At 38.0% G+C, this 15,542-nt stretch overlaps 1 protein-coding gene across 6 annotated transcripts in view; it reads left to right on the forward strand.

The window, feature by feature from the left end:
- GRIK4 (glutamate ionotropic receptor kainate type subunit 4) overlaps nt 1–11,819 on the forward strand; it is a 685,181-nt gene extending 673,362 nt beyond the window's left edge. For 5 of the 6 annotated variants that reach the window (XM_074215289.1, XM_074215285.1, XM_074215288.1 and 2 more), the window contains 2 exons: nt 6,300–6,418; nt 8,652–11,818. In XM_074215289.1, coding sequence (XP_074071390.1) covers nt 6,300–6,418; nt 8,652–9,008 — 476 coding nt within the window. In that variant the 3' untranslated portion in view covers nt 9,009–11,818. Of the gene's footprint in view, nt 1–6,299; nt 6,419–8,651 lie in introns of all 6 variants that reach the window. The other variant, XM_074215290.1, reaches the window with a different exon arrangement.
- Nucleotides 11,820–15,542: the final 3,723 nt, after the last annotated feature.

Below are 15,542 nucleotides of genomic sequence, written 5' to 3' on the forward strand. Positions count from 1 at the left end.
ATGTGGTATGTGTGTGTGTTAATTGGTGGGTGGGGGTTCAGGGATGGGGGGGTGTAAGTATGTATTTTATGGATCCCTTTGCCAATCTATTAAAGCCTGATGCAGATAGATGACACAGGGTATAAAATGCTAGAGTAAGCATCAAGGAGTCCTGAGTTTGCATGCAGCCTCAGACATTTCCTAGCTGTGTGATACCCTAGGAAAGTCATATAACCTCTGTTTGTCTTAGTTTCCTCAACTGTAAAATAATAGCACCTACCTCAAAATGTTGTTGTGAAAATCAAATAAATGAAAAAAATTAAAAAATTTTATCTCAAAAAAGATGTTTGTAAAGAGCTTAACAAAGTGCCTGGCACATAGTAACTGCTTAATAACTGCTTGTTTCTCCTCTTCTTAGAATAATGTTTTTAATTACATAAAATAAAATACAGAAGATTGCAAAAGAAACCAATTATGTTGAAATATAGTTCTATTTTATATATGACATATTTCAACATAATTAGTTTCTTTTGCAAACTTCTGTGCCTTATTTTATGCAAATCATGTTTTATTTTATAATATATAGCTATAGATATGAAGTCACTTGTCACCTTTCACAGGGGTAATGTTCCTATCCATGTATAATCTAGATCAGATTGCTCACTATGATAGGGAGGGGTGAGGGAAGGGAGATAGGTAGAAAAAAAGATGAATGTTGAAGACTATCTTTGCATGTAATTGAAAAAGTAAGATAAAATAACATTAAAAAAATAAGCATTCTAATAAAGGAGATAACATATATGTAAGGTAACCTTAGCAGGAAGACTTTGGGGCTAGGAGGCTGGGGGTGATGGGGGAGGCAATGTGTGACTAGGAATTATCTAGGGGAGCATTTGAGCCTTCAGAAGGAAGCTAAGCAGAACCAGAGTTCTTTTAACTAAAGAATACTAACATTCTTTTTTCATGTATGCTAGGGAGTAGAAAAGACTGATGCATTATCAAAAAAAAGTTTGGGGTTTTTTTCCCTTAACCTATTATGTGATTATGAATACAGCCCTTGATTCCATAGTGCCTGCTCACAAAGCAGCCTGTTGAATTCACCTCCACTGGCCTCTTTACCTCCCAAGGTGTATTTCACTTTTGCTCAGAACAGAGCTCCCCTTTCTGATTCTGGTCCCATTGTGCTTCTGGAATTAAGGGGTTGCCTTAAATACTATGAAGTGAGCACAGTCTGAATGCAAAGAAATAATTATTAGAGAGTTTGAAATGAAGGAAGAAAAGAATAGAGCTTGGACAAAGAGAGAAGTGTTTCTAAGAGGTCGGTGGGTCAGTGGATAGGTGGAGATTCAGATGTAATCAAAGGCAAATTTGTTTTAGACATCTACTTCTTGGTCTACACTTGGACAGAGAATATCATTCATCAGCATTTGGGAGCTATTAATTTGAACTTGTGAACAGTGGATGTTTCCTTGTCAGGAGAGGGAGGATTTCATTTTAATTGATCTAAAGCCAGCATCATTGGTGGGATAGGTTCAAAGGATCAAGAAGGCTGGAAGTCTTCCAGTTTAAAAGCCATCTTCCCAGGGAGAATTCTCTGATTGGCAGTACCAAGGATTGACCCCCTCAGTATCCTTCTGGATATAGGTTACTTGACACAGTGAGTGTCATCAGGGGCTCTACCATCTGGGTTGGGAGAATCCATTAATGGCTTGATGCTGTGGCACTCCTTTGATTCACCCAACACAATGGCTCACAGTGTTAAATGGAAATGCTCCACTCTTCTAGAACTCACTTCCCACCCCTCACACCATCTGTTTCAGAGTTTTTGCCCTGCCAGTAATCTATTCTTATTCCCATTTTCCACTAAATCTCCACAGAGAGGAATTATAGACCAGCCAGAGACTTACAAATAGGATTGCTACTGGACCTCAAGCATACTGGAACCAACACTTAGGATCAGTTGGAAGATGGGAAAGTCTATGGGACTCTTGAGTGACTTGTGATTTCTAATTCATTTCTATCTAAAACATCCAGGATACTTTCCATGATTTGATGAATTAATAATAAAAATATGCCACTAATCTCCTCATACTCAAAACCATCCTCCCTGCCACTGTGATTTTGTAAAGTTAATCTATACCCCCATCTCAGACTCAAGATAATTCTGTGCCATCTTTTACTACTAACTTGTCCCATGATCCTTGTTGCTGTTCAGTCATTTCAGTCATATCTGACTCTTCATGATCTCATTTGGGGTTTTCTTGGCAAGACTATGGAGTAACTTGTCATTTTCTTCTCCAGCTCTTTTCAAATGAGGAAACTGAGACAAATAGCAGGGCTATATGACTTGACCAGGGTCACAAAAGGTAGTGCTTGTCTGAGGTCAGATTTGAGTCTAATAAGATGAGTCTTCCCGATATCAGGCCTAGCCCTCTATATCCCTTCTGCCACCTAACTTCCCTGGAAAACTGCAGTCTCTCCAGGTTTTAATTCTTCAGCTGTTAAAGAAACATAATAATCCCTGAATTACCTGTCTTGGAGAGTTTATGAGTTCGTAGATCTAGAGTTGGAAGAAACCACCAAAACCATCTTGTCCAATTCCCTCATTCAAGGTTATTGTAGCCCAGGTAGTTATATGACTTGCCCAAAGTCATACAAGTAGCTTGTGTCAAAAGGAGGGTTTAATCCCAGATCTCCCAAATACTGAACCAGTGTTTTTTTCACTGTTTTATGTTGTGAAGATCAAACAAGATAATATAGATATAATATAGATGCCTTATAGCCATAATGTGCTATTGCCATCAGTTTGTGTTTTCAATGAAAACAAACTCATTAAATATTACTTAAAACATATCTAGAAAGGCAAATAGAGCAAAATAAAAATAAAAATCATGTTACATTTCCAAAAGCTTCCCAAAATATTTTTAATTGACATATTTTGTTTTGACACAACAGACACTCAACAGCAAACTCAAACAAACCAGGCATCAAAGCATATACCCTGAAAACAGAGAACCTAAACTTTTATTCAAGTTATATTCCCTGCTCCATATATCAGCACCTTCGTTCCTCCAAGTTCTCTTCTGAACTAATCCATAGCCATTTTTCAAGACAACCTAAATTCTACCTTCTCCATGTAGATTTCCAGACTAGTCTAGTTCACATAATGAGTGGGGGGGATGCATATTCAGCAATGAACTTGGATTATAGAAGACCTGAGTTTAAATATGACTTCAGACACTGGCCATCTATGTTACCCTGAGCAAGTTACTTCACCCTGTTTGCCTCAGTTTTCTCATCTGTAAAATGACCTGGAGAAGGAAATGGCAAATCGCTCCAGTAACTCTGCCAAGAAAATTCCAAATGGGGTCATAGAGAGAAGAATGTGACTGAAATGACTTAACAAGTCATTAAGCTCTGTCTGCCTCGGTTTTTCTCAACTATAATATGGGGGTAATAAAGGCAGGCATTGTTCAAGGTTGTTGGAAGGGTCAATTGTATAAATCTTAAAGTGCTATATAAATTCTAGTTATTATTATCCCTATAACTTTTATAACATTGATTTTCTGCATCATTCATTTGACACCTTTCAAATACTGATCATATAATTATTTCACTTGTTGTGGTTAGATGAACTTTAAGGGGTATTTCCATTCAAGCATCATTTGCTTCTATGATTCTATTTTTTTCTGTCCTGGTTTACCATCTAGACTGTAAGCAGCTGGAGGGCAGGGACTTGATCCTGAGCATATTTTTTGCAATGGTAGGAACATTGGAGATGACCTGAATTTAATTTAATTCTGGATCTAATATCACTAGATTTGAGACTCTGGACAAATTATTTAACCACTCTTGAGTTTCACTTTATAGTTAAATGGAGATAATAACACCTGAGATATCTACCTCATAGGATTTTTAGGAGAGGAGTACTTTGTAAACTTTTAAACACTAAATTTTTAGTATACTAGATATATACTATATCTTTATAATATTTAAATAAATATTTAAAAAGACAATCTAAATCACTTGTTCTTTGTGTCTCCCACAAGACACAGTAGATCATAAGATCTTAGATTTAGTTCAGGAAGGAACCCAAGAGGCCCTGGAATCCAATTTCTGTCTTTTACAGGTAAAGTAATCGAAGCCTAGAGAGGTGAAGATAACTTCCCTATCTACTGATAGTAAATATCAGAGTTGGGATTTGAACAAAATACTCTTTCCCACTGCACCATGCTGCCTTATTTTTAATTAATTTGTTTTAAAAAAATCTTCACTGGTTTGGAATATCCAAATCAGAACATGGATAACTGAAAATCAACTTTATCTGCTATAGCTCAGTACCTAGTCCCAAGTGATGCTTCCATGATATGTACAGATAAAACTCTCCTTACTCTGTACTCTACCTTTCCAAGCTCCAGAAAACACCTTTTGTGAAGACCAGTCTCTGTTCCTCTACATGGGAAGACACTTTCAAGTGAGTTTTCTCCTCACTTTGTCCTCCAAGCTTTGCTTAATTCTGAAATGTGATATGCATTCCTGAGCAAACTGAAAGAGAAAAAAATCAAGTTGGTAGTTTGGACATGATATTACTGTCTGTGTGGATCTGTTTGAAAGATTGGTCATGGCAGTCATATTCTTTCTGTAAAAAAGTGAATAGCCCTAGAAAACTCTACTTTGTGACTTTATAGCTCAGAGAGGCTGTCATCAAACTTTTTCCTTTTCAGTTCCCCAACTCTCAGAACTATGGTTTGTCACAAAAGCTTGTGTGGACCTCATCTTCCCAGATTTCAATCTAGAAACTTATTCAACACTGATTTGACAAGGCATCACTAATTACAACCACTAAATATGTAAGCATATAGGTCTGAAATGATCAGAATTCTGATCATGACCTTTTGTGCACTGCCATGGTCATGATCAGAATCCCTGGTGTACTGCCATAACTATGGCCATACCCATGGCCATGCTCTTGATATGCAGCCATGACTTTAACCATAGTAATGATCATGACCATACTGACAATCCTTTGTTTACAGCCTGACCATGACCATGATCTTTTGTGCACTGCCACGATGATCAGAACCCCTGGTAAACTGCTGTAACCATAGCATACCATGGCTGCATACCTTTGGTATGTAGTCATGACCATAACCATAGTCAAGATCATGACCATGCTGACAATCCTTTATTTACAACTTGACTTGACCATGACCTTTTGTAAACTTCCTCTTTGAAAACTTGTATTTTAATTTGTGGCAGTCATCATTATTTTTGAGGGACCTGTTCATCTTTATAACTTTATAACTGTTCCTAAGACCAAGACACAAAATTGAAACAGCCAAATGGTTCATTTCCCTAAATCAGTCAAGTTAGTTAGATGACTATACAAATGACTGACCAATTGAGTTTTTTTCAATGTCCCACTAGATATGTTTGTGTAAATACAGGTATATTGATAGATCTATGATATTACTGGTTCAGATTCTCTATGTAGGAATGATTTTTATAATGCCTCAGGCCTTCTCCTTTTGTGATTACTGTCTTATGTCTTTTCATAAAACCTTCATACATCCAATGTACTACCGGCCTTCAAGTATAAACATAGACTTAAGTCAAACTGTAGATAATGGAAGGAATAGCCAATTATTTTAATGCATACAAATATCTAGAATAACAAGAAGTTTTGATGAAATAACTAAATATCCTCCAAGGCTCAGCATCATGTATACAGAGATTCACATTTCACCCGAGTAATGACACATTCTCTACCTACCACCTCCCTAGAGTTCTTACTAATTCTTCACCAGACTCCTTTGTCTTTCACCACTAATGGGACATTATGTTATCAGGTTAATTCAACAAATATTTTTCAAGTGCCTACTGTGTGCCAAACAGTGATAGTAACCTAAGATTTGATGTCAAAGGACTAGAGTTTTGATCCCAACTTTTTCATTTACTCACTGTGTTACCTTGGCCAATTCACTAACCCTTCCTCATCTGTAAAATGAGGTACATGGACTGGATGACTTTTAACGTTCTTCCCATCTCTAAATGTAACCCTGTGAATTCTGACTGGTAGTTCAGTAGACCAATCTGGTGGCTCTGGCTTTTTGGTTATATCACTTCTATAAACATTAAGGTACCAACCGTAGAGTAAGAATATCATTGCTTTAATATGGTATCTCTTGGAGAAGTAATATGACTAAGCACATTTCTATATTTTAAGTTCAGAATTTTAGATGGCATGCAAGGAAGAGTCTTCAGTCTCTGTGATATTAGGTCTTCTTGCCCTTGTGACACTTTTCCCTTCTCCCTTACAGGCCTGGGAATGGAGAATATTGGTGGAATCTTTGTGGTTCTTATTTGTGGCTTAATTGTGGCCATTTTTATGGCTATGTTGGAGTTTTTATGGACACTCCGACACTCAGAAGCAACTGAGGTAAGACTCCCTAGGAACTACTATGTTTACAGATAAAATAGATTGCTTCTATTAAATGAGTTCATGATTCATTTAAGAGGAAACAGAGTATCATGGAAAGTGTATTTGATTTAGAGTTCAGAGGCCTGAGTTTAAATCCCAATTGTGACCTTGAGCAAGTTATTTAATTTCTCTGAGCCTCAGTTTTTTCCTTTGGTAAAATAAGGGGAATGGAATAAAGGGCTAGTTCTAAATCAGTGATCAGGTTTCATCTTGTGGGGGGCTGAGAAATTTCCATTCTGTATCTCAGAAAGTTCTAGATGTTCACAGTATTATTCAAAAAGCATTAAAATACCATGTGAAAAAAAGGCCAACCTTTGAATTTTGAATATATCTTTGTCTTAGAGTTGAAGAAATTTGGAGGGATAGTTACCAATTCACATTGGAATAAACCCTAGAGAAAATTTGTTTTTCATGACTCCACATGTATAATTGTAATCACATCTCTTGCCTTCTCAATGGTGGGGGGGAGGGGAGGAAGGAGAAAATGTGAAACTAAAAATAAAAAATAAAATTTTAAGTGAATAAGTACTAAGTATAGTTTATCACCTGTAGTTTTGAATGAGCAAAATTAACCCTGTAGATTAAAAAATATCATGCAAAACTGGAAATAGTGTTGGGAAACAGTATTATATAATGAAAAGCTTTCTGGATCTGTAGTCAGAATAACTGGATTCAAATTCTGGTTCTGCTATTGTGTCACCTTTGTGTCTTTGGGAAAATCATTTGACCTCAGTTTTCTCCTCTGAAAAATAAGTGGATTGAAACCACTATCACCCATCCCATACCTGGAATTCTCTTACTCCCCCTCACTTCTTGAAATCCTTACCTCTCCTTAAGGCTCACTTATTAAGAGCCCTTTTCTGATTTTCCCAGTTGTTGTTGGCCACCAAAATCACTTTGTAATTATTTTATATATTAATTGTCATAGGATAGTCTTAAGCTATTGAAGCTTCAAAGCTTCAAGGCTTAAAGCTCACAATCTTCATTAAGACTTTCTGGGACTGTACTTAATTGTTTGATAACATAATATCCTCCTAATAAAATGGAAACTCCATAAGAACAAGAACTGTTGCATTTAGGCATTTTTATCCCCAACACTGAATATACTTAATCAATCAAGAAACATTTAATAAGTAACCACTCTGTTCCAGACTAAATGCTCATTGATTGATCAGTTTATTAAATTTCATCTACTTATGGAGAATAAGAAAGAGGAATGATTATTTTGCCTCTTTCTATCTTGAATAAATAATTATTAATGCCTCATATTGGTGTAGTGTATTTACATTTTTAATGTAGTTCCATCTATCACCTCACTTATTTTAACAGCTCTCTGCCTTAAGAAAAGATAGGGACTGGATCAGCACCTTCTCTGCAATTTAGTCTTTTTTCGTTTGGTCGATTTGGTTGGTTTTTGCAGGGCAATGGGGTTAAGTGACTTGCCCAAGGTCACACAGGTAATTATTAAGTGTCTTAGAATGAATTTGAACTCAGTTCTGGACCAGAGCTCTATCCACTACCTAGCTACCCTAGTAGCTTAGTCTTAAAAAAATTGCTTGGAGAACTAAGAAGTCAAGAGACTTAAAAGGGTTGCCTATTTAGTTGGTGTCACAGATGAGATTAGAACCAAGTGTTTCCCAGTTCCAAGATATTCTATATATCATATCACATTTTGGAGGGGCAAGTGTCATTATCTCCCTTTGACAGATGTGGAAACTGAATCATGGGGCTTAGGCTGTTTATCTAACTTTACACAGCCAATCAGTAAGTACCATAGCTAAAATTAGAACCTTGGCTTCACATGCATTTGAGTTTATATGCAGTTTATATCTATCAGGCCACCATGTTTCTCTATGGTCACCTGGTTTCCCAATCACAATGCAGAGAGAGGGCTGGCTCAGGATGCCCAGAATTCTTCCAGGATCTCCAGGAGATCCTGCTCAGTCTAATACTTCTGGTCTATATTTTCAGACTCTGGAGGAACAGAGACCTGAGCCAGACATAGGCACTTGAGACAAAAGGGTTGTCTACAAAGGTTACCCAGAAAAAGGACACCTCCCTCCCCAGAACTGAGTAGAGTCAGACAGGAAGTGTTCATCTCTAGTCATGAACATCCAGCTTGAAAAAGACAATCTAAATGCTATCCCTTTGACTCTGAGAGGCTGGACCCTTTTCTTTTTGTGTCCTCTAGGTGTCTGTCTGCCAGGAGATGGTGACAGAGCTGCGCAGCATCATCCTGTGTCAGGACAGTTTCCACCCCCGTAGGAGGCGAGCTGGGGTAACCCGCCCTCGACCTCCCATTCCAGAAGAGCGTCGGCCCAGGGGCACTGCCACACTTAGCAATGGCAAGCTCTGTGGGGCTGGGGAACCAGACCCCATTGCCCAGAGACTGGCCCAGGAAGCTGCCTTGGTGGCCCGTGGCTGTACACACATTCGGGTCTGTCCAGAATGCCGGAGGTTCCAGGGTCTAAGAGCACGGCCATCCCCAGCCCGGAGTGAGGAGAGCCTAGAATGGGAGAAGACTACTAATAGCAGTGAGCCAGAGTAAAGCTGACATCTGAGGACTCGCCACCACTGGAACAGGGAGGGTGGGCAGGGATCAGATCAGGTGCCGCTGCACAAAGCTCAGACTTGTACAGTGTTGAATTTTCTCTCCATAAAAAAACAAACAAACAATAATAATTTTTTGAAGAAAAAAAAAGATCAAAGAACCTGATACCCCAGCCTGAGATAAGGCCCTCATAAGAGAGCTGGGTCCTTCAAAAGACTGCAACTAACAAGCAAAGGGGATGCTCACCCTCCCAGACTCAAAAGGCCTATCTTTTTCTCCCAAGGGGCCTTTTTCCTTTAAAACAAAAACAAAGACACTTTAAGTCTGGGGCTAGAGAGGCCCATCCAGACCTGTCCACTTTATAGGACAGAATTTTGGGGTGAATTGCCTGGCCTTGAAAAGGGCAATTGTACTCCGGGTACAGTTCTCACAGAGAGAATTAAAACTCACCAGGGAAGATTTTCTTTTCTGGAATTTGAGTTATTTTGTTGGTTAAGTCTATTTTTTTTTTCCATTTTAGTTCAGTTTATTTGTTTTCCAGTTTTTCGGTGGGATTAGGGAAAGTAAGATTCAATAATTTTTTTTTCTTGTACTTTAGAGCCTGGAGTCTCCCAATGAATCAGACTTCAGTTGCTGAACTCTCCTTCCTATGCAGTGATTGGGGAAATAGGAAATGGGTCCACAGAAAGAAACAGGTGGAGATTCTCAAATCAAAGCTCATTCAAGGAGTTGTGATTTTTTTTTAAAGAAAACAAACAAAACACAGATGCCAAAAACTAATCATCACATAAAGTCAACTCAGAGAGGCCTTGAAACACCTGGAATTTCAGGGGTTATGTGTCTTTTCTTTTCCTTCTTCCTTTTTAGTTTCATTATTATTTGGTTATATTTGGTTTGGTCTGATCATTTCTAAGTATAATGCTCTGAAGAGGAGGAAATGTACACTAAAGAGTCTAATCACTGGAAGTATCCCCAGGATGCTCTTACAAAATTGACCTTCTTCTGTGAGCAGAAGGGGAATGGAGTAGTACTTCCCATCTCACAGTATCCACTTTGAAAAGTTGATAAGGAATGTTCTCTGAGGAGCAAGGCTAGAAGTCATCTCAGTGGAATGGGGTGCACTTTTTGACAGTTGCATCATTTTAACCAACTTGGTAGCTACCTGTGGAACCAAGTTCACAGAACCATCTTGGCTTCTGAGATTTCTTGCTACTAGATATGAAGACCAAGAGTGTGGGTATTTGTGTGTGTGTGTGTGTGTGTGTGTGTGTGTGTGTGTGCACATTATTAAATGGGAAGACCAGAAGTACTAAATTGGGGAATTTTTCAGAGTGAAGTGGAGAATTCTAGAGGAGTAATCTTAGCTCTGATAGAAGGTCCTCTTGCTGTGGCTTTGGGCAAGGTATTTAATCTCTTTACCAGCCACAAAAAGGGATGGAAGGAAGCTAATGACTTTCCAGGATGTCAAGTGGATTAATAGTTATTGTAGTATTAAGAGGTGCTAGAGTGCTAAACTGATAGAAGGAAGTAATGCTTCCAATCAGCTGTTTGTCTTTTGCTTGGCTTCTGTGGGATTTTCATTTGAGAGTTTTCATTTTTCCGATGGAAAACAAATTCTATGCAATTTCTGATTGTGAACTTAGAATATTCAGAGGGGGAAAGAAATAGATTACCACAACCACCACCACCACCCTGAATCAAAGAAATGTCTTGTCCTCAGATTGTTTCTGTCTTGAATGTACTAAAATAAAGATATCCTTGGAAGAAGACAAGTTTATTTTCATGCTTGGCTGTTTGGGAAGGTTGGTGTCCTCTTTGTGCTAGGGTAATCCCAGGGGCCCAGTGAGCCTCCTGTGCATTTCTATAAAGGATGACCATTTTGTCCTCAGCCAACCTGGCCCCTCTCTTGGACCTAAAGCCAAATTTTTCTTTTTTTTTCCTTTATTTTTCTTTCAACCATTAATGACAATAAACTGTTCAGGATACTTTATTATTTTTATTGTTATTTTTATTAATCTTGCCTCATATCAAGCAAAGAAAGTTTGGGTTTTGAGGAAGAGGGCACCTGGTGGCAGGCTAAATGCAAACCCCCTTTGTGCTATGCTAACTTGTGACCTGGGGCTCTGTCCCTCATTTGTGACAATGTGGTTGGGACTGTAATCATATCTGGGATAGGGAGGGTTGTTTTTAAAAAAACAAATTTGTTTTTATGAGCTGGAAATATTGATGAAAAGAATTTTTTTTAAAAAATGAATTAGCAAAATAGGTGTTCCCATGAAGCATTTACACAATCTGTTTCTGCCCTGTGTGGAATAAAGATGAGACTGGTAATACTGTGCAGTTTCTGATTGCTGCTGAGACCATCACAGTTCGCTCCAGCTGATCAGTGAAATCGCAAACAGCTGTTTTCTCCTTTGGTTTGTCTTCGCTTTTTATCTGTTCATTGTCAAGCTTCCTTTTCCATACTTGTATTTTCTATCTGATTCTGTATATTAAGGAGTTTTTCCTTGTCTGTTTCTTCCTTTGATTGGAATATTTACAATAAAAACAAAAATAAACCCTGAAATGTTAGTGGATGGATAGATGAAAGCTGTTTGGGTTTGGAAAGCATGGTGTGATATGAGTGATCCAAGCCCCCTGGAAACAAATAAACACATAAATAAATTCTTTGTCTTCCCCTCAGACCAACCTGCCCCCCTTTTCTTTCTTGGCCTTTCTAACCCTCTCCAGCCTTTTGTTCAAATCCCAGAAATGTCTGGGTGGCTCCTTTCATTTGGTAGCCTCCGGAGTCTGAGCCAATCCCCCCAAATGGATACACATGTTAATGAAGGGCAGGATTCAGAGGGTTTTGTCTTCCTAAAGGCACTTTTCACAGAATAGTCATCTATTGATTCTCAGAGAAACTCTAGTCAGATATCACCCCAGATTCCACTGGGAGCTTGAAGATTACATCAATTAAAATATAATACTTTGCTTTATTTCTTTTAATTGCTTTGCAGGGCCCCACCAGTCACAAGATCTCTGCTTCAGAACCCAGGTGGGGTGTAAGTTGAGCACATAGATTGCTAAAAATCTTTTGGCTTCCTCTAATCCAATACTCATAAGAGAATATTCATCCTGGGAACTTGCCAACCAGTCCTCTTATTGGTTAGGTGAGACTGAAATATCATGATAACTAAGCCACCTGGGGCTACTCTGTGAAAGTTTATTAGGTTTGGGTTCCAAGGAGTTTAATTTTCATTTGGAATCCAAGGGGGGGATTTCCCCAGGCAGTATAGAAGTAAAATACTGGGAGGCAAAAAAAAAAGGACTTGGAACATTGCAAAAATGACTGGTTGGTGGCTAGAGTGAGCCCCAGAGAATCTCTTGTGCCTCTCTGGCCAATGAGGCTGTATGCAGCAAGGTAAAATAACCTGGAAATGATAAGAGAGATTTGATTCCCTGACTAGTTAATTCTCCTGGGATATTAACAAAGGGGTCTGTTTGGAAAATTCAGAGAAGGAACCCTTTCACAGTGATTATTTAAAGGGAGCCCCTCCTAAGGGGCCTAAGGGGCTTCTAATAGAGAAACCAAACCTGAACTGCTTTGGTTCTCTTGTGCCATGAATGATTTCTATACCTTTACAGGGGTAGACTTTCTTGCCACATAGAAAAATCTACCTCCCCACTCCCATCCCCAAAGGAGAGTGCCCACAAGGAAATGTAGGAACTGCCCATCCATAGTAGACTATTCACATGCCTCACAATAGACTGCATGCTTTTAAACAGGTATTCAGGACAGCCTTCCAATAAAAACAAACAGTTGGAAATGAGTGTGATTTCCAGCAAAGAAAGACACAAATATAGAAATGAATGAATATCCTTCAACATCAAAAATCAAAGGCATCAATATTCCCAATGAATTTTGAAGGTCACAGAAGACCCAATGAAAATAGATCATCCATTCATTACCAAAAACTTTATTTTTATTTATTTTTTTACTCATCAAGTTTTATTGATCTCCTACCAACTCTTAGCGAAAGCACTCTGAGAAAAGAAAATTCAGCTGAACCAACACTAATGTCAAGAAAGAGAGAAACAGATGGATAGGAAGAGATTCAAAAGGTAACCCACAAAAATGATTCAGAGGTTAATTCTTGAGTATTTCTGAGATGGATTATGTATGTCAAAAATTCATGGAGAAAGGTGAAGGAATTTTATAAATGCCCAAATTCCCCTAGAACAAAAATTTATATTGAGTACATTTCTGATTATCTATTTCTACTATTTAGACTTAACTGTAGTGGAACAGTACCTAGGGATCCTACCATGTTGACAGGACCTTGAGTCATGAAGGACAGAACTCAAATTCAAAGTAGGGCGGAGTTATCTCTCTATCACATAATCAGCAAAAGAAACTGGTTTTCTTTTCAGATTCCCTTGTACCCATTCTACCAGTTCTCTCCCCTTTCTTTTTGAATCTGCTAAACCACTAAAGAGAAGATAACTCAAGTTCACTACACTTGTAAGAAGCATACATTAAACACCTAGGATTGACCTAAGTGCTGGATGACACTTAAAAGTAGAAGAACAAGGTTGGCAACCTCAAGCTTTTGCTCCAGAAACAATTAAGGAATTGTTTAAGAGCATGAACAATGAAGTGCTCTATTGTGGGGTAAAGGCTCTAAACCCTAGGGGACCTAAGAAAAGGAGAAAGGGGAGATCATTATTAGCTGAGGTAGCCTGGAAAAGCCAAACAAGGGAGGTGGGATGAAGAGGTTTCTAGGGCTTTAGTTTTATATTTCTGGGAAACAAGATTTGCTTCATCTCTCTTGTGAGTTGAAATCTGTCTAATCCATGATGGTGAACTCTTCAGAACTTCTAAGATAACAGAATTTTTTTCATTGTCTTTCTGGCCCATCCTTTCAAGAAGTTCAGGTTTATGTAGCCTTTTTCTTCCAGTCCACTGCCAGTAGTGTTCAGAGATTCTCCATCCCCTTCTTCAGTTGTACTCTCCTTCAACTAGAATTAGGGGACATGTGCCATAAATTGGAAGTGGCAATTAGGCTGGGTTGGATCTGAATTCTTTAGGAACAGGCAAAAAATTCAGCATTTTGAACATGCTAGAATGTGAGGAAGAGCAAGAGGTACAGAACTGAATTTGTGATGCCTGTGTGAAAAGTGAATTCAGCACAAAACTTTCCTAATTCTGATGCCTGGATGGACCAGGAATAAACTAGCTTAGTTACATGTGGGGTCAAAGAGTCTCTGATGAGAGAACTGCACATAGATTTTCTTTACTTCTGGGCAACTTCACAACAAAGGAGAGACATAAAAGTTCCATTTCTATACAGCCCAACCATGCACATATACCAGTATTTTACATTTTTGGAAACTTGATTAAATCTGAGGTCAAAGAAAAAATGTCACATCTACTTTAACAGCAACTTTTCCAAAATACCTTGAATGTCTTCAAAGTTCAAAGTATGATTCAATATTAAAAAAAAAAGTATTAAGTGCCAACCATATGCCAGATACTATTCTAGGCATACATATATATATATATATATATGCATATATATAATATGGATATGGATATATGTATACATTTAAACATGCATTTTATATATATGCATATGCACAAGAATCATTTCTATAGGTTCCCTCTGAAAGTTGTCTTTTGACTTTCATCACATCTACTTCTTTCTTTTTTGATGTTAATATCAGTGTATTTGTGTGTATATTGTCAATTTCCAGAATCTGACCCTAATAAAGACAAACAGAATTAGGCTAACAGGTGTTAGCCTTCAGTTTGGTCTTAAAAAGTAACAAACAGGGGCGGCTAGGTGGCACAGTGGATAGAGCACCGGAGCACCTGAGTTCAAATCTGACCTCAGACACTTAATAATTACCTAGCTGTGTGGCCTTGGGCAAGCCACTTAACCCCATTTGCCTTGCAAAAAAAAAATAACAAACAGAATTAAGTTAATATATGTGTTTATTAGTTCCTCTAAGCTTGCAGTCATGCTTGCATGGGGGTCCAATTAGAAACCAGATCCAAAATGGAATTTGGGGGAAGTATATCTTTAGAATTGAAACAAAGAATCATAAATCAGAAAGTGGGATTCAATCAGAACTGATAAAGCTGCCTCTGCACCTGTCATAGTTCCATCAGAAGAGTGCCCCTCAATTCATGATATTTGCTTCTGGTCACAATGGGGCAGAAAGACACTACCAAGAATTCCATTAGGTTGGGAGGAATGTTCCCTTCTGACTCTGTCTTATCAGCTATGTCACAGACTTCCACAAAATATGGGAATCTGTGGCAGCAGACAAGATTTAGAGTGACAAACAAGCAAGTCTTTTGTTTATTAAAGACAAAGTTAACATTTTTATATTCAAATTTATATATTTTTAAAGACAAAGTTGACATTTTTCATTATACATATAGATTTATATATTCAGATATATATATTCATATGTGTTTATATGTGTAAATGTATGTAAACAGCTTAGTCTTGTAGATAATGATCAACCTAGTCTAAGTTTAGA

The sequence above is a fragment of the Macrotis lagotis genome, chromosome 1 (genome assembly GCF_037893015.1).
Source record: "Macrotis lagotis isolate mMagLag1 chromosome 1, bilby.v1.9.chrom.fasta, whole genome shotgun sequence".
In the NCBI taxonomy this organism is placed as follows: domain Eukaryota; kingdom Metazoa; phylum Chordata; class Mammalia; order Peramelemorphia; family Peramelidae; genus Macrotis; species Macrotis lagotis.